We start from the raw sequence: 18,889 nt of genomic DNA, 5'->3' as shown, positions 1-18,889 counted from the left end.
ACCTAATTATGACATGACTTTCATGATAGTTGAACACATTTTCTCATAACTCTTATGCATCAAGTTCCGTTATAGTTTCTTCAACATATAAAAAAAAAAAAACATTGTAATTGTGAATCTAGTTCTAGTAAATTTGATTATTATAAGCCATGGTGCTGTTCATGGAAAATCTTCGACCATTATGCCACTCTGCCTTGCTTTGCTTTGTCTTGGCCTAACAACGACCCTTAACTGTGGTGAAATCACTGTAACATGTTTTGCTTTGCGGCTTATTTCCTTACTCTGGATTCATGATTTATGCAGTGATGTATTGGTACCTGTGTGGATCCATATCCTCCTCCAACTCTGCGCTGCTCGTTCAACCACTTGAAGGGGGCAGTCGCCTCCTGCATGTGGCCCCCTTTCAGCAGAGCTAACAGCGCATAGCCTGTGGCCTCCAAGGTGAAGAACGAGCTTGAATCAGGCCAGTGAGTGCGGTCTGACGGGGGGGAAGAAAGAGTGAATATATGACACTGGCACTGATTTTCTAATTGATAAAAAGTACACATCCTCTGAAGCAAGTCCAATCGTATCTGCAATGGGCCAGTGTGGATTTTATTCCAAACAAACAGGAATAAACATAAATCCACTTGTTTAATCAGTTGGTCTCAGTCTTCAACAACTGATACTGTGCACTCCTGCTTTGTTGGAATTTAAAACCTGCAGCCACACCGGCCCAGATGGACGCAGATGCCAAAAGAACACTACCTACTGGAACGCATGGTGCCAACAGTAAAGTTTGGTGGAGGAGGGATAATTGTCTAGGGCTCTTTTTCAGGATTTGGGCTCTTTAGTTCCAGTGAAGGGTAAAACGAATGCTACAGCATACAAAGACATTTTAGACAACTACATGCTTCCAACAGTTTGGGAAAGGCTGTTTCCTGCCTTCTGTAAAAAGAGAAGCCCATAAAGACATGGACCGACAAATTTGGTGTGGAGGATCTCCAGTGACCTGTGAGCCATGACCTCAAGCCCACTGAACATCTCTGGATGAACTGGAACGTTGATTGCAAGCCACACGTTCTTCTTCACGCGACCTCACACATGCTCTTTTGACTGAACAGGCACAGATTGCCACAGACATGCTCCGAAATCTTGCGGAAAGCCTTCTGAGAAGAGTGGAGGCTCTAGTGGCCGCAGATTAATGCCCATGGTTTCGGAACGGGATGTACGTCAAGCCCTTTAGAGAACGTGTTAGATCTTTTCACTTAGAGAATGAACAAAACATGTCACTTGGCCAAGGGCAGGAGAAATATGGAAAAATTGGTTAGAGCTTGTAAAAATAAAGTATTAATGATCATTTTGTACAAGATAAAATATGGACAGAAGGATAGCCATGAGTACCTGGTGACGCAGCCTTCAGCAACATGCTCTTCATGCAGCCCTTGCCACTTACAGCTAGAGCATAGCACGCTATCGCCACAGAGTAGGGGCGCGTCAGCCGCGGGAACTGCTCCTTCAGATACTCGCCTGCTCTGCTGAAACTCGTCTGCAAAACATAGTCATGTTTACTAATCTCTTAAGGACAGAAGAGCTCTACAGTGTTGTCTATTCTCTTCTGGGTTTAGCCTAGAAATCACACTTTTATAATATAACTATAGGCCATGAGAGGCCGTGGGTTACTGTGATTTTATCTTGGGGAAGGTAAAACAAAAACACTGTAACGTGGTGATATCCTGTATGAATAAAAATAACGCATGGCCACTACTTATTAACGCGTGGGAAGGAGATCCTAGTTCACGGCCATGCCTTATTACTGCATAGGAACTAGATCCTACTGCATGGCCATGACTTAGTAAGGTGTGGGAATGAGACAGTTAAGTTGTTGCCTTGTGGCTGGACTGAAAGGCATGGGAACGGGTACTCCTACACCACGCATTGGGATCCCGTTCCCACGATTTACTGGCTTATTGCTTTTACAAAATGACAACCAACGTAAAATACAGTAAAGTACACACTGTTTTAGATCATTATTTAAGTTATTATTAATGATAATGGATATAAACAAGTGTTCCGCCAAGAAATGTAGTTCCTTTAGAGTACGGTATCGTTGCTAAACGATAAAAAAAAGTTTGGTTGCTGAGTCACTGTGTGAACCGCAGACATTTCATGATTTTTTTAAAATGCTTTTTTATATAAAAGTGAAGATATGATAACAGCACTGTTTAAGGGAAGTTTATAAACACATTTTGGTCACTAAATCACCACCGCGAGTCGTCTGTCAATCTGGCGATGCCACTTTTCTGACACTGGGGCTGGATCTCAAACCGCTGCCTGCTCCCTACACAGTGCACTACATAGGGGATTAAATACGGACTCCTGCAGCCCAGCAGAGCAAAATATCACTAAAAACGGTCGTTTGGGATTCATCCACATTCAGACTCGACAGGCAGTCACGATTAGACAGCAGAAGCTGGAATTTCTAAACTTGATGTTACACAGCGCACTAGTTAGTCTGGGAGTACGGAGCCGTTCGGAAACACGGACATTTCAAACATGTGAGATGTTCAGGTGACGTTCTTCAGACTTTCATTCAGCCGATTTTCAGTGAATCACACTGTGAGTGGTTTAATTCAGGCCTGTGATGTTAATGGGGGGTGCAACCCAACATATTAACATTTTTTTTAAAAACAGGATGTGGTATTGTGTTGTGTCATATCCACCAAACGTGAAATCTGATTGGTGATCTCAAACTTTTGCATACAGCTGTAGGTGTATAGCTGAAGTCTGTGTTGTATTTGAGCAGGAAAACGCTGTACAAGCACACTTGTCAATTAAGGTGCAGCAGTCATGCATGTTTTCTCGGTGTGACTGCATCAATTACCAACATAGGAACCTGGTATGTGTGTGTAGGGATGTGTGTGTGTGTGTGTGTTACCTCACCTCTGTGACAACTGATGGATCATTACAGGTAACAGCATTCTGAGCTTCAGCCAAGGCAATAAGTACAAATGCAGTGAGGGTCTCTTTGGATTCTGCACCTTGAAGACCACCCTGTGCACATGCAAACAAAACAACCATCACTGTTCACTTTTTTAGACACTTCTATTAGTGCACTAGAACTAAGCATCAAATTGTGATTACACTGCAACCTTATTGAAACTGTGATTAAATATGTAGATTAATTTGGGATTTCAGGGGTGGGGAAGCCCTTTTGTTGTTGAGGAGAGTCAACAATGTGGGAACAACCCTTCCAGCTTGGTAGCATTGTGTTTTAAAGGGAAACCTAGCTAGTGGACAGGGGATGGACACGTCTAAATTAGGAGGAAACCCATCAGGCATAACGTTCTGACCACCTCCTTGTTTCTACGCTCACTGTCCACTTTATCAGCTCCACTTACTGTATAGCTGCACTCTGTAGTTCTACAGTTACAGACTGTAGTCCATCTGTTTCTCTGATACTCTGTTACCTTGTTCTTCAGTGGTCAGGACCCCCATGGACCCTCACAGAGCAGGTACTATTTGGGTGGTGGATCATTCTCAGCAAACTGTGCAGCAGCAGATGAGCTGTCGTCTCTGACTTTACATCTACAAGGTGGACTGACAAGGTAGGAGTGTGTAATAGAGTGGACAGTGAGTGGACACAGTGTTTAAAACTCCAGCTGCATGCTGTCTGATCCACTCAGACCAGCACAACACACACTAATACACCACCACCATGTCAGTGTTACTGCAGTGCTGAGAATGCTCCACCACCCAAATAGTACCTGCTCTGTGAGGGTCCATGGGGTCCTGACCACTGAAGAACAGGGTAACAGAGTATCAGAGAAACAGATGGACTACAGTCTGTAACTGTAGAACTACAGAGAGCAGCTATACAGTCAGTGGAGCTGATAAAGTGGACAGTGAGGGTAGAAACAGGGAGGTGGTCAGACTGTTATGCCTGATTGGTGTATTTTTGGCCATTTAAACACAGTTTAATCTCTTATCCTGCTCTATCTTTCATTGTCTTACCGTCATCGAGGTGGTGTAGACGGGGTTATCCTCTTTGAAAGCTCCGAAAGAGAGCTGCTTGTGTTTGAGCAGGTAAATCAACGGCCCACATACGTATTTCTCATCAACGCTGATGAAATTCTTAGCCATGGAGAACACCTTCACCACAAACGCTGTGATCCTGAAAAGGAAAAGGTGAGTATGACTGAGATGTCTGCTTTTGACTGCTCCCAGGTGTTCTCAGCATCTGTGAACTGTAGAAATACCATGTGCTGGTTCCTTCATTGCGGTAGGGTGGATACGAGTCGTCCTTTTTGCGATAGTACAGTTGATTCTCGTAGCCTGAGGCAGAAGCAGATAGAGAACCCATCAAACCAACGACATACATCTGCACACCAGCCAGTGACAAACTGCCCTCATTGTTGGACGAAGTACAGAAACCATGTACTGGAGTTAAAGTTGAGACCCCCCAGTAAAAGTAGAAGATCCTCACTTTAGTCCTCCACTTGAGTAAAAGTACTGAAGTATTTACCTTCAAATGTACTTAAGTATCAAAAGTAAAAGTACTGAAAGAGTAATTAATTCAGTGCAACTTATGCAACGCCATTTATTTATCCAGCACCCTAACCATTCATCCATCTATTCACCCATTATGCCATTTATTTATCCAGCATCCTATCCATTCATCCATCTATTCACCCATTACGCCATTTATTTATCCAGTGCCCTATCCGTTCATCCATCTATTCACCCATTATGCCATTTATTTATCCAGCATCCTATCCGTTCATCCATCTATTCACCCATTATGCCATTTATTTATCCAGCATCCTATCCATTCATCCATCTATTCACCCATTACGCCATTTATTTATCCAGCATCCTATCCATTCATCCATCTATTCACCCATTACGCCATTTATTTATCCAGCATCCTATCCATTCATCCATCTATTCACCCATTACGCCATTTATTTATCCAGCATCCTATCCATTCATCCATCTATTCACCCATTACGCCATTTATTTATCCAGCACCCTATCCATTCATCCATCTATTCACCCATTATGCCATTTATTTATCCAGCACCCTATCTGTTCCATCCATCTATTCACCCATTACGCCATTTATTTATCCAGCATTCTATCCATTCATCCATCTATTCACCCATTATGACATTTATTTATCCAGTGCCATATCTGTTCATCCATCTATTCACCCATTATGCCATTTACTTATCCAGCACCCTATCCATTCATCCATCTATTCACCCATTACGCCATTTATTTATCCAGTGCCCTATCTGTTCATCCATCTATTCACCCATTATGCCATTTATTTATCCAACATCCTATCCATTCATCCATCTATTCACCCATTACGCCATTTATTTATCCAGCATCCTATCCATTCATCCATCTATTCACCCATTACGCCATTTATTTATCCAGCATCCTATCCATTCATCCATCTATTCACCCATTACGCCATTTATTTATCCAGCATCCTATCCATTCATCCATCTATTCACCCATTACGCCATTTATTTATCCAGCACCCTATCCATTCATCCATCTATTCACCCATTATGCCATTTATTTATCCAGCACCCTATCTGTTCCATCCATCTATTCACCCATTACGCCATTTATTTATCCAGCATTCTATCCATTCATCCATCTATTCACCCATTATGACATTTATTTATCCAGTGCCATATCTGTTCATCCATCTATTCACCCATTATGCCATTTACTTATCCAGCACCCTATCCATTCATCCATCTATTCACCCATTACGCCATTTATTTATCCAGTGCCCTATCTGTTCATCCATCTATTCACCCATTATGCCATTTACTTATCCAGCACCCTATCCATTCATCCATCTATTCACCCATTATGCCATTTATTTATCCAGCACCCTATCTGTTCCATCCATCTATTCACCCATTACGCCATTTATTTATCCAGCACCCTATCCATTCATCCATCTATTCACCCATTATGCCATTTATTTATCCAGCACCCTATCCATTCATCCATCTATTCACCCGTTATGCCATTTACTTATCCAGCACCCTATCTGTTCATCCATCTATTCACCCATTATGACATTTATTCAGCACCCTATCCGTTCATCCATCTATTCACCCATTACACCATTTACTTATCCAGCATCCTATCCATTCATTCATCTATTCACCCATTATGCCATTTATTTATCCAGCACCCTATCCATTCATCCATCTATTCACCCGTTATGCCATTTACTTATCCAGCACCCTATCTGTTCATCCATCTATTCACCCATTATGACATTTATTCAGCACCCTATCCATTCATCCATCTATTCACCCATTATGCCATTTATTTATCCAGCGCCATATAAGTGACATCATCAGACTAGACAGACGACTCTCGGTGGTGATTTAGTAACTGAACGTTTTTCCATTAAACTGTGCTGTGCTATCAGATCTTCACTGTTATATGAAAAATATTTTTAAAAATCCTGAAACGTCTGCGGTTCACACAGTGACTCAGCGACCGTACGTTCCTCTCCTCATTCAGTGGTCAGTGGTTGCTTAGCAATGATATCATTCCTTATTGGAGCTACATTTCGTAGTTTATGTCGATTATTATTCATAATAACAATAAGAATAATAATAACAGTCTGCATTTTCATATATTTTATGCTTTACTCCACTTTGCGTCCTGCCTAACAACACGCATCACCATAACCCACGGCCTCGAGTGGCTTATCGCTTTATTAATCAATCCATTCAACCACTTGGTCATTAATTCCCCTAATGGACCATCCACCTGTGTACCAGTCCATGTTTCCCACCTTGCTGTATGTAGCGGACAGCCTCCTCTCTGCGGTGAATTCCCACACTCTCCCACTGTTTGCTGCGGTCCAGATAGTGTGCAGCTATGAGAGGCAGTGTGATGCTGGCCAAGTTCTGCTCCACACATCCACCAGGCATCCGGATCAGTGCCGCCAGAGAGTCCTTATTGATGGAGTTATCAATGCTGTCCGCCAGCAAGTCACCTATTACCACAAACATGGGTGACCACAGGGTGGCCAGAGATGACAGTGTGTTGGGATGGGTGCTAATAAGGGCTGTCATAATCATCGCATAACTGCCTGATTGTGATTATTTGAGCTCATCATGTTTTTTTAAGCTGATCTTCAAAGTCATTTGATTTCAAAGTTATACAGTTACAACAAGCAGATATGAATTGGGTGTGTTTTCGTCCACTGGGTTGAGACAAACAAATCTCTGCTGTCGGAAGAAAACCTCATATCTCCGTTTTCGACATTACCCTTTACATTTTATGTAAGTTTCATGACGGATGGACTAAAAGAAATGACCTAAAACGACTTGGGAAAAATTCTGGTTCCATTGACTTACATTAAAAGTAAGAGTACGAGGTTCTTCCGACAGCAGTGATATGTAGATAGGATAACCAGAAAGCAAGACAGCTAATCAGCCAATTTAGTCAAATAAAATGAACAAAATAAATAAATAAATAAATAAAAACTGCAATTATTAAAATGGAAATAAATTGCCTGTTGCTAACGTTCACCTCTAACGTTGACGAAAGTCTCTGGAATCGAGTTCGGAACCACGGACAGCACTTCAGCTTTCTTCACACTAATCTCCTGCTTCCCATCTGTGGAACCAAACACACACACACACACACACACACACACACACACACACACACACACACACTCAGGTTAATGAGCCGCTGACCGTTTAAGTGCTGAAGAAAAGACACAGTGGTACATTTGACGTTTGACCACTTGGGCTACTCTCCGGTGCGACCCCTACACTAAAATTCATTTTCCATGGAGATTCATCACTTGCACATCATTTCAGCCCAAGACCATATTAAAAAACAGTTCTTCAGACTGATGGAGCAAGACTTGTATGTGGTACTATTAGGGAACCTTTGTGCGCAGGGTTCCGTACAGCACCCGAAAGGGTTCTTCTGTTGTTACAGTGTCCAGCTTGTAACTATTTTTGGTGCTATATAGAGCCATTTTCCTTATGGCTCTATATATAACCATACAACATTGTCCAACAATCTGAAGAACCATTTCAACATGCAAAGAACCATTTAGGCATGAAATGGTTCTAAATATAACATTTAACTGAAGAACCTTTGAATGACCAATTTTCTTTAAGAGTGTATTCGTAAGCCACATCCAGGAAACCGGCCATATATGTCTAAAAGTTGCTCATTACACTAGCTTTAGTAACATTGCTGTGAGGATTGGATTGAGCATTAGTGAGGTCAGGTACTGATGTTGGATGATCAGTTCTGGATCACTCCAGCTCATTCCAACGGTACTGGATGGAGCTCAGCTCAGTGCTGTGGGGCTCCATACCCCTCTAGCCAGTGTTCAGCATTGCCTTTAGGCCCCATGTGCTCTGCGCTGCCCTTCTACAAGCCGTGGCAGCACCTTAAAATGCTTGAATTCAACATTGGAAGGTGTGTCTGGATTCTGTAGCAGCAAACAGGAGCAATCATACCAGCCTATCCCCCACTGGCCATCCTTGGTGTGATAGAAAGGAATCTCACCGCTGCCTCCTTTATCAGCAGGGTCCAACACATAACTCCTCACGTCCATCTTCTGAATGCCTTCCACCTGCGCCAACAAACAACCACATTCACCAAGTTTAGGCACTGTGCACTCAGAAAGTGTAGAGAAAAACACAAAGTGAGAGAATCTGACTTTAAAGGGACAGAAGAGTCTTCACAGCAGATGTCCTGGTTTAAACACTGGGAAGTGCCCTTCTGATGATGTATCCTGAAGGTAGGAGATCATATTGAAAGACTACAGCCACTTTGGGGCAGAAGAAACCATGGCAAGATGTATGACTGTATATAGTAATGAGTTTTTACCTTACAATATGTTGGCGCATGAAACTCACTAGTACCTGTATGTGCTTTTAGCCAAAGTTGCAAAATGCAGAACATAAACCTGAGTTATAAAAAGAAAAATCAGCCCATTTAAATCACACAAATCAAATGCTCCAGCAGCTACATCTGCACCCAAAGGATTTTTTACGCCGATTTATGTCTTTTAGTGTAAAATGAAATTCATCATTCAAAAAGAAAACTCAAAGGTTAAAATACACAATACAGAAAATTCATAGCTCTGTTTCACAGAATACGACTGTCTCAATTCAACAAGGTTCCATTCACCAAACCAATCAATGCTATAAATGAGCAATATCTGAGAAGAAACGCGGCTAAAAAAACTGGCCACAAGCAAAAACACCAGCAACTAACTAAAATGCTAACCATGAGCTGAATGATTAGCAACTAACTAAAATGCTAACCATGAGCTGAATGATTAGCAACAAGCTAAAACGGCAGGCACGAGCTAAAACGGCAGCCACGAGCTAAAACGCCAGGCACGAGCTAAAACGCCAGGCACGAGCTAAAACGCCAGGCACGAGCTAAAACGGCAGCCACGAGCTAAAACGCCAGGCACGAGCTAAAACGGCAGCCACGAGCTAAAACGCCAGGCACGAGCTAAAACGGCAGCCACGAGCTAAAACGCCAGGCACGAGCTAAAACGCCAGGCACGAGCTAAAACATTAGCCACAAGCTATTCGGTACGTTGTGGGACGTCAGGGAAGCCATAGTTACGGCAAACATGAAATCAGAGATGAAAACATTTTCCACATCTACATAGCAAAGCTATAAAACAGGTGGAGCTCATGAAGTGAGCAGAGCGTGAAAAGACTGATACAGTTTTCCGTGTTGAGCAGATGCTCACCACCACGCGAAGAGTCTTCCTGATGGCATCTTGTCCAGCGAAGGAGCGCGCCGTGGCTGTGACCTGCAGGGGGAAGTTTCCCGCTTTGAGGGGGATGACGGTATACCGCAGAAGCACAGAGGAACGCGCTCGGACCAACACCTCCTGCTTATGACTTCCGGTAAAGGCCACACTGCACATGTCGCTCGTCTTCTCCAGGATCACCAGCACCTACAGACAGACACAAACAGTATACAACACAATGCTGCATTTTCTCTGTGCTCTGTAAGCTGGAACAGATAAAGAGCACCAGAAATGCCATGATATGCTTAGATATGAATACTGTGGTGTAATTTATCTCAAAATGGCAAAACCACACTATACATACACACACATATATATATATATATATACACATACACACCGCACAGCATAACATCATGACCACCTCCTTGTTTCTACCCTCCTTGTCCATTTTATCAGCTCCACTTACTGTATAGCTGCACTTTGTAGTTCTACAGTTACAGACTGTAGTCCATCTGTTTCTCTGATACTCTGTTACCCTGTTCTTCAGTGGTCAGGACCCCCATGGATCCACACAGAGCAAGTACTGTTTGGGTGGTGGATCATTCTCAGCACTGCAGTAACACTGAAGTGGTGGTGGTGTGTTAGTGTGTGTTGTGCTGGTATGAGTGGATCAGACGCAGCAGTGCTGCTGGAGTTTTTCAAAACCTCTGTGTCATTGCTGGACTGAGAATAGTCCACCAACCAAAAATTGTGTGGTGGGCAGCGTCCTGTAACCACTGATGAAGGACTAGAGGATGACCGACACAAACTGTGCAACAGCAGATGAGCTGTCGTCTCTGACTTTACATCTACAAGGTGCACTGACAAGGTAGGAGTGTCTAATAGAGTGGACAGTGAGTGGACACAGTGTTTAAAAACTCCAGCAGCATTGCTCTGTCTGATCCACTCAGACCAGCACAACCACAATGACCCACCACCCAAATAGTACCTGCTCTGTGAGGGTCCATGGGGGTCCTGACCACTGAAGAACAGGGTAACAGAGTATCAGAGAAACAGATGGACTACAGTCTGTAACTGTAGAACTACAAAGTGCAGCTATACAGTAAGTGGAGCTGATAAAATGGACAAGGAGGGTAGAAACAAGGAGGTGGTCAGAATGTTATGCCTGATCAGTGTGTACATAACCTAGGTGTATAACAGTAACCTAGATGGACGGATTACGTGTATTGATGTAAAATTTTAAAACCATGAGGTCACATGGTTTGTGGAAATGACCTGTAAATCCTGGTTCATATAGTTGTGCAGTACAGCTTTGACCTCCACATGTTCGTGTCTGGCGGCAGTGCGAGGAAGACGTAGGTCAATGAAGAAATGCTTCCATGCTCGAACATTATAAGGCTCTGCTACACAAATACCTGCAGGAGCAAAACTCATTCAGGCACAGAATTCATTACTTGCACATAACACAGCAGCAAAAGAAAGAAAGCTGAAGGTTTAAAGCATCCATCCATCCATCCATCAATCCTTAACCGCTTATCCGATTCCGGGTCACGGGGGCAGCAGCCTCAGCAAAGACGCCCAGGCCTCCCTCTCCCCCCACTACCTCCTCCAGCTCTTCCGGAGGTGGTTCCCAAGACATTCAAGAGATAGAATCCCTCCAAAGTGTCCTTGGTCTTCCCAGGGGTCTCCTCCCCATCAGACATGTCTGGAACACCTCCCTAGGGTGGCATCCAGAGGCCATCCATACCAGATGCCCAAACCACCTCAACTGGCTTCACTCCATGTGGAGGAGCAGCGGCCTACTCCAAGCCTCTCCCGAATTGCCAAGCTTCTCACCCTATCTCTAAGGGAGAGCCCAGCAACCCTGCGGAGAAAGCTCATTTCGGCCACTTGTATCCGTGATCTCGTTCTATCGGTCTCTACCCAAAGCTTGTGACCATAGGTGAGAGTCAGAATGTAGACAGACCAGTAAATTGACAGCTTCGCCTTCTGGCTCAGCTCTCTCTTCACCATGGTATAGGGTCAGAATTACTGCAGGCGCCGCACCAATCCGCCTGTCAACCTCTCACTCCATCCTTCCTTCACTCGTGAACAAAATCCCAAGATATTTACACTCCTCCACTTGGGGCAAGAATTCACTCCCGACCTGGACAGAGCATCCCACCCTTTTCCCTGATTTTCATCCCAGCCGCTTCACACTCAGCTGCAAACTGGTCCAGAGAGAGCTGGAGGTCCTGGCCTGATGATGCCAACAGGACCACATCATCTGCAAAAAGCAGACATGAAATCCTGAGGCCACCATACTGGACACCCTCCGCCAATTGGCCGTTCCGAGAAATTCTGTCCATAAAAGTTATGAACAGAATAGGTGGCAACGGACAGCCCTGATGCAGTCCAACCCTGACTGGAAACCAATCTGACTTACTGCCGGCTATACGAACCAAGCTCCTGCTTCATTTGTACAGGGACTGAATGGCCCGTAACCATGAGCCCCTCACCCCGTACTACCGGAGCACTCCCCACAGAATCCCAGAGGGACACGGTCGAAAGCCTTCTCCAAATCCACAAAACACATGTAGACTGGTTGGACGAACTCCCACGCATCCTCCAGGACCCTGGTGAGGATAAAAGGCTGGTCCAGTGTTCCACAACCAGGGCAAAACCCGCATTGTTCCTCTTGTAGCTGAGATTCGACTATCGGTCAGACTCTCTTCTCCAGTACCCCTGCATAGACCTTACCGGGTAGGCTAAGAAGTGTGATCCCCCGATAGTTGGAACACACCCTCCGGTCCCCTTTCTTAAAAAGTGAGACCACCATCTCATCCACCCCCAGTGCTCTGCCACCAAGGAGTTTTCCAACCACCTTGGCTACCTCAGCCTGAGTGATGGACGGACCCTCGCTCGGATTTCCAAGCCCTGCCTCCTCTAGGGAAGGATTGTTGGTGGGATTGAGAAGATCCTTGAAGTATTCCTTCCACCGTCCAATGGCGTCCCCAGTTGAAGTCAGCAGCCCCCCAGCCCCACTGTACACAGTGTTGGTCGGGAACTGCTTTCCTGTCCTGAGGCATTCCAACAAACCCTTACAACTCATTTGGGTCTGCCAGGTCTGTCTGGTATTTTCACCTGCCATCTGATCCAACTCACCACTAGGTGGTGATCGGTTGACAGCTCCGCTCCTCTTCACCCAGGTGTCCAAAACACATGGTCGCAAATCTGATGACACAACTACGAAGTCGATCAATGAACTGCCACCTAAGATGTCCTGATGCCATGTGCACTTATGCACACTTTTGTGTTCGAACATGGTGTTTGTTATGGACAGATTGTGGCGAGCACAGAACTCCAATAACAAAACACCACTCAGCCGTTCCTCCCAATCACACCATTCCAGGTCTCACTGTCATTGGCCACATCAGCATTGAAGTCACCCAGCAAGACAATGGAGTCCCCACAGGGGGCACTTTCCAGTACCCCCTCCAGGGTCTCCAAGAAGGCCGGGTACTCCGAACTGCCATTCGACGCATAAGCACAGACAACAGTCAGAGCCCATTCCCCGACCCAAAGGCACAGGGAAATAACCCTCTCGTCCACCAGAGAAAACCCCAACGTACAGGTGCTGAGTCGGGGAGCTATGAGTAAGCCCACTTCTGCCCGACGCCTCTCACCCTGGACAACTCCAGAATGGAATAAAGTCCAACCCCTCTCGAGAGAGCCTGTTCCAGAGCCCCTGCCATGTGTTGAGTTGAGCCCAACTATATCTAGTTGGTATCTCTCAGCCTCATACACTAGCTCGGGCTCTTTCCATGCCAGAGAGGTCACGTTCCATGTTTCGAGAGCCAGTTTCAGTAGCCAAGGATCGGAACACCAAGGCCCCTGCCTTCAACCGTCACCCGATCCACATTGCACTGGACCCCCATAAGCGCCTCTCCCACAGGTGGTGGGTACATGGGAGAGTGGTCCCATGTAGCTCATTCGGGCTGAACCCAGCCACCAGATGCTCGCTGAGGAGCCACTCCCCCAGGCCTCGCTCCAGGGTGAGGCCCCGGTAACCCTAATCTGGGTGAGGAAAACTGGGTCCTGATGTTCTTCGTCATATGGGGGTTTTGGATTTAAAGGTTTATGGGGTTTAAAGCAAGAAAATTCTAAATGCATAGTTCTGTTTCATAGAATACGACTGTCTCAATTCAATATGCTTCCACTTATTAAAACAATCAGTATAAATAAACAACATTTGAGCCACAAGCTAAAGCACTAGTAACAAAGTAAAATATCAGCCATGACCTAAAATACTAGCCACAAGCTAAAATACAAGCTATGAGCTAAAACCTCTGCCACAAGCTAAAAAAACTAGCTATGAGTTAAAACTTCAGCTATAAGCTAAAACGTCAGCCACAAACTAAAATATTAGCTATGAGCTAAAAGGTCAGCCACAAGCTAAATTACTAGCCATGAGCTAAAACATCAGCCTCAAGCTAAAATACTAGCCATGAGCTAAAACACCAACCTGAAGCTAAAACACTAGCTATGAGCTAAAACATTAGCTTCAAGCTAAAATACTAGCCAAAAGCTAAAATTACTAGCCACAACCTAAATTCCTAGCCAAACTACTCAATTCTCTCTTTTCAAAAGTATGTAAGTTTTAGTACATATATTACCCATTACTTATAAGTATGAGCCATTATAGAGTGTAAATCACATGAAGAATAACCTGTAGCCAAGTTTACATGCAGCCTGATAACACGATGTCTTCCTCTCTGCCTTCATTTATAAGGATATATGAAGGACGTTTTCCTGGGTCTGTCATCATTTAAAAGCAATTAAAAACACAAGCACTGCTCACTGCTGCTCATCTCACTCTGCTGGACTCACATGATGCTCGTTGTCATGGTAACATCTACACTGAGTTGTTCTCTACGCATGCATGTCATTCTGGATATGATTACTTCTGTGCATGTAAACGGAGATTTTCATCAGAGTAGAGTGAACATAAACACCTCAGTCTTAATCTATAACTGGAAGGTACTGAACCGGCTTGGCAAAAATCTTTGCATGTAAACACAAACAGTGTAAATGTAACTAAACAAACACGGCAGGCATAAATAAACGAAGTAATGCTCTTATTTAATCTGGTAACTGAGCCTCTCTGAACTGCAGGAACTTGACTTTGTCAGAAATAAATATTACCTGTGTCACGTGAGGCGCTGATACCCAGAATTCCCCATTCAGTGATGCTGTCCGGCAGAGCAGTGTCCACCTGCATAACAGCCAATCTGGACAAAGACACACAGAGAGCCACACTGAAATACACTTTCCCAGTGTAATCTGTATTTGGTCTTTAGCCCTCCAGGAGCAGGGTTAGTCTTACCAAGGGAATTTTGCATGATTAAAGTTTAAAAAAGAAAACTAACCACAAGCGACAAACTGAAATGCTAGCAACAAGCTAACATACTACATACATATTAAAAAGCTAGCCACAGGTTAAAACACCAGACACAAAGTACTAGCCATGAGCTAAACTTGTGGTTGGATAGTGTAGTGGTTAACACCTCTGCCTTCTACACTGTAAACTGAGGTTCAATCCCCCACCAGGGCAAACACCCTACACTATACCAATAAGAGTCTTTGGGCAAGACTCCTAACACTATCCTGGCCTACCTGTGTAAAAATGATCAAGTTGTAAGTCACTCTGGATAAGAGTGTCTGCCAAATGCCATAAATGTAAATGTAAACTGCCAACTACAAGCAAACTAAAATATAAAAAAAAGCTATGAGCTAAAACAACAGCCTCAAGCTAAAATACTAGCCATGAGCTAAAACATCAGCCACAAGGTAAAAGACTAGCCATGAGCTAAAACGTTAGCCACAAGCTAAAATGCTAGCTATGAGCTAAAATGTCAGCCACAAGCTAAAATACTAGCTATGAGCTAAAACATCAGCCACAAGCTAAAAAAACTAGGCATGAGCTAAAACGTTAGCCACAGGCTAAAATACTAGCTATGAGCTAAAGCACCAACCTCTAGCTAAGTCACTAGCTACGAGCTAAAAACTACAGCCACAAGCTAAAATGCTAACCACGAGGTAAAAACTAGCAACAAACTAAAACAATAGCCATAAGTTAAAAACGAACCTGGTGACACTGGAAAACAGGAGGTAGGGATTGAAATAAGAAATGGGATTGAGCCCAGTTTATGATGAGACGTCGGGATGGTATGAAAGTGTTCTACCTGGGTGATTTGAGTGTGAACTGAGAGTGCAGTTGTACAAACCCAAATCCAAAATTTAAATATTTTGACCTGTATTCAAACAAAAACAACACAAAGACAAGATTATCAGCTTATTTTTTTTTGGTAAATAAACCCTTATTCTGAAATGAATGACTGGATCCATTTAAGTCTTAAATGTTCAGAAAAGATTTTAAAAGAGGTGATGCAGTTACGCCTGGGGTTAAAAGGAACATCCAGGAACGGCCAAGCCCTCTGTGAGTAAGGAAGGGCCAAAGAATGCATCTTGAAATAGTCCAGCTGTTTAAGAATAATGTTCCCAAACAAGCGTTTGCAAGGATTTCCTCACTACTAAATATTCCACAGTGAACTGTTAGTGGGATTATAAAGTGGAAGCGACTGGGAACGACAGCAAAATGACAGGGTCAGCGGATGCTGAGGCACATAGTGCACAGAGGTCACCAACTTTCTGCAGAGTCAATCACTATAGACCTCCAAACTGTGGCCTTCATGTGGCCTTCAGATCAGCTCAAGAACAGCGTAGAGAGCTTCATGGAATGGGTTTCCATGGCCGAGCAGCTGCATCCAAGCCTTACATCACCAAGCGCAATGCAAAGCGTGGAATGCAGTGGTGTAAAGCGTCGCCACTGGACTCTAGAGCAGTGGAGACGTGTTCTCTGGAGTGACCAATCACACTTCTCTGTCTGGAAATCCGATGGACGAGTCTGGGTTTGACGGTTGCCAGGAGAACGGTACTTGCCTGACTGCATTGTGAGTGTAAAGTTTGGTGGAGGGGGGATCATGGTGTGGGGTTGTTTTTCAGGAGTTGAGCTCGGCCTCTTAGTTCCAGTGAAAGGAACTCTTAAAGCTTCAGCACCAAGAGATTCTGGACAATTTCATGCTCCCAACTTTGTGGGAACAGTTTGGGGACGGCCCCTTCCTGCTCCAACATGACTGCGCACCAGTGCATGAAGCAGGTCCATTAAGACACGGGTGAGCGAGTTTGGTGTGGAAGAACTTGACTGGCCTGCACAGAGTCCTGACCTCAACCCGATAGAAAACCTTTGGGATGAATTAGAGCAGAGACTGTGAGCCAAGCCTTCACGTCCAACATCAGTGTCTGACCTCACAAATGCGCTTCTGGAAGAACGGTCAACAATTCCCTTAAACACACTCCTAACCCTTGTGGAAAGCCTTCCCAGAACAGTTGAAGCTGTTACAGCTGCAGAGGGTGGGCCAACATCATATTAAACCCTATGGATTAAGAATGGGATCTTATTCAAGTTCATATGTGTGTGAAGACAGATGAGCATATACTTTTGGCAATATAGTGTATTTACAAAATAACCATGAAGCTCATAAGGTCATCCGCCAAATATAATGCCTTTGTGCTGCTTTCAAATGAATGCCAAACATAATTTACTAATCACTGCTTTAAGTGTTCACAGTATACTGGCCCAGCTTTTTTGGAATTGGGTTTGCAAGTGAATATGAGAGCTTTAAAGTTAAATACTACTCCTACCCATCCGTGGCACCCGGCTCCGGCGCTCCTGGAAGTGTGATGTCAGTCCACAGCCATGACTCAAAGAACTTGGTGCGAACGTAGATGTCCTCCACGGAGGCGTAATCATCGTCATCATCATCATCCTCATCATGTTTGGGCACAAAACTACCGGGCAAAGCAGCGCTAAGCCCAACCCGTCCCTCTCTAAGTACAGGAGATCGTGGAGACTCAGGAAGTCCAGGACTCACTGCAATTTAGAGATGTGACACAGAATGATTCTTTTCTCAAATAATATTTCATAGCCCTTTATTGTAGGTCGGTGCTCATAAGGCTACAGGACGATTACAAAAGCCTCTCAGCAGCAGATATTTGTTTGCTGTGTTTGCCTAGTTTCTTACTGGCCTGGTAGCTGTGACCGATAGTTGAAGACGCTAAAGAACATCAGGCCAGAAAAATTATTAGCTTTTTTCTCAGTATTAAGTCAAATTTGTTAGCAGTCTAGTTTTATAATCAACCTGTTCATCAATGGTCAGGACCCCCATGGACCCTGCTGAGAATGATCCACCACCCAAATAGTACCTGCTCTGTGAGGGTCCCTTGGGGTCCTGACCACTGAAGAATAGGGTAACAGAGTATCAGAGAAACAGATGGACTGCAGTCTGTAACTGTAGAACTACAAAGTGCAGCTATACAGTCAGTGGAGCTGATAAACTGGACAGTGAGCTTAGAAAAAAGGAGGTGGTCAGAATGTTATGCCTGATCTGTGTTCGCTCACAGTATATTTCCCAAAGAAATGTATCCTACTGCTTGTCTGTTATGAACTGAAACTGACCCTTTTGCTTTATTTTCACTGCCTACATTCCAGTTGGAAAAGCAAACTATAAACCCAATTCCAGTGACGTTGGGACGTTGTGTAAAACATAAATAAAAACATAATATGATGATTTGCAAATCCTTTTCAACCTATATTCAATTGAATACACTACAAAGACGAGATATTTAATGTTCAAACGGATAAACTTTATTGTTTTTTGCAAATATTCACTCTTTTTTAATTTGATGCCTGCAACACGTTCCAAAGAAGTTGGGACAGGGGCAACAAAAGACTGGGAAAGTTGAGGAATGCTCAAAAAAACACCTGTTTGGAACATTCCACAGGTGAACAGGTTCATTGGAAACAGGTGAGCGTCATGATTCATCTGAGCATCATCTGAGAGGGACTGACGCAAAGTGGAAAAGTGTCCTGTGGTCTGACGAGTCCACATTTGAAATTGTTTTTGGAAATCATGGACGTCGTGTCCTCCGGGCCAAAGAGGAAAAGGACTGTCCAGATTGTTATCAGCACAAAGTTCAAAAGCCAGCATCTCTGATGGTGTGGGGGGGTGT

At 44.1% G+C, this 18,889-nt stretch overlaps 1 protein-coding gene across 1 annotated transcript in view; it reads right to left on the bottom strand.

The window, feature by feature from the left end:
- LOC108443475 (complement C3-like) overlaps positions 1 to 18,889 on the bottom strand; it is a 77,498-nt gene that overhangs the window by 33,699 nt on the left and 24,910 nt on the right. The window contains exons 21-32 of the mRNA XM_037534738.1: positions 17,522 to 17,750; positions 14,963 to 15,048; positions 11,054 to 11,193; positions 9,773 to 9,982; positions 8,566 to 8,632; positions 7,564 to 7,650; positions 6,821 to 7,024; positions 4,239 to 4,314; positions 3,994 to 4,153; positions 2,923 to 3,033; positions 1,384 to 1,528; positions 318 to 478 (exon numbers count right to left, since the gene is read on the bottom strand). Of these exons, the coding sequence (XP_037390635.1) occupies positions 318 to 478; positions 1,384 to 1,528; positions 2,923 to 3,033; positions 3,994 to 4,153; positions 4,239 to 4,314; positions 6,821 to 7,024; positions 7,564 to 7,650; positions 8,566 to 8,632; positions 9,773 to 9,982; positions 11,054 to 11,193; positions 14,963 to 15,048; positions 17,522 to 17,750 (1,676 nt within the window). The remainder of the gene's footprint in view (positions 1 to 317; positions 479 to 1,383; positions 1,529 to 2,922; positions 3,034 to 3,993; positions 4,154 to 4,238; positions 4,315 to 6,820; positions 7,025 to 7,563; positions 7,651 to 8,565; positions 8,633 to 9,772; positions 9,983 to 11,053; positions 11,194 to 14,962; positions 15,049 to 17,521; positions 17,751 to 18,889) is intronic.

Source organism: Pygocentrus nattereri, chromosome 25, assembly GCF_015220715.1.
Source record: "Pygocentrus nattereri isolate fPygNat1 chromosome 25, fPygNat1.pri, whole genome shotgun sequence".
NCBI classification, from domain to species: domain Eukaryota; kingdom Metazoa; phylum Chordata; class Actinopteri; order Characiformes; family Serrasalmidae; genus Pygocentrus; species Pygocentrus nattereri.
Note: the sequence above shows the minus strand (reverse complement) of the source record. Positions and strands in the feature narration are given on the sequence as shown.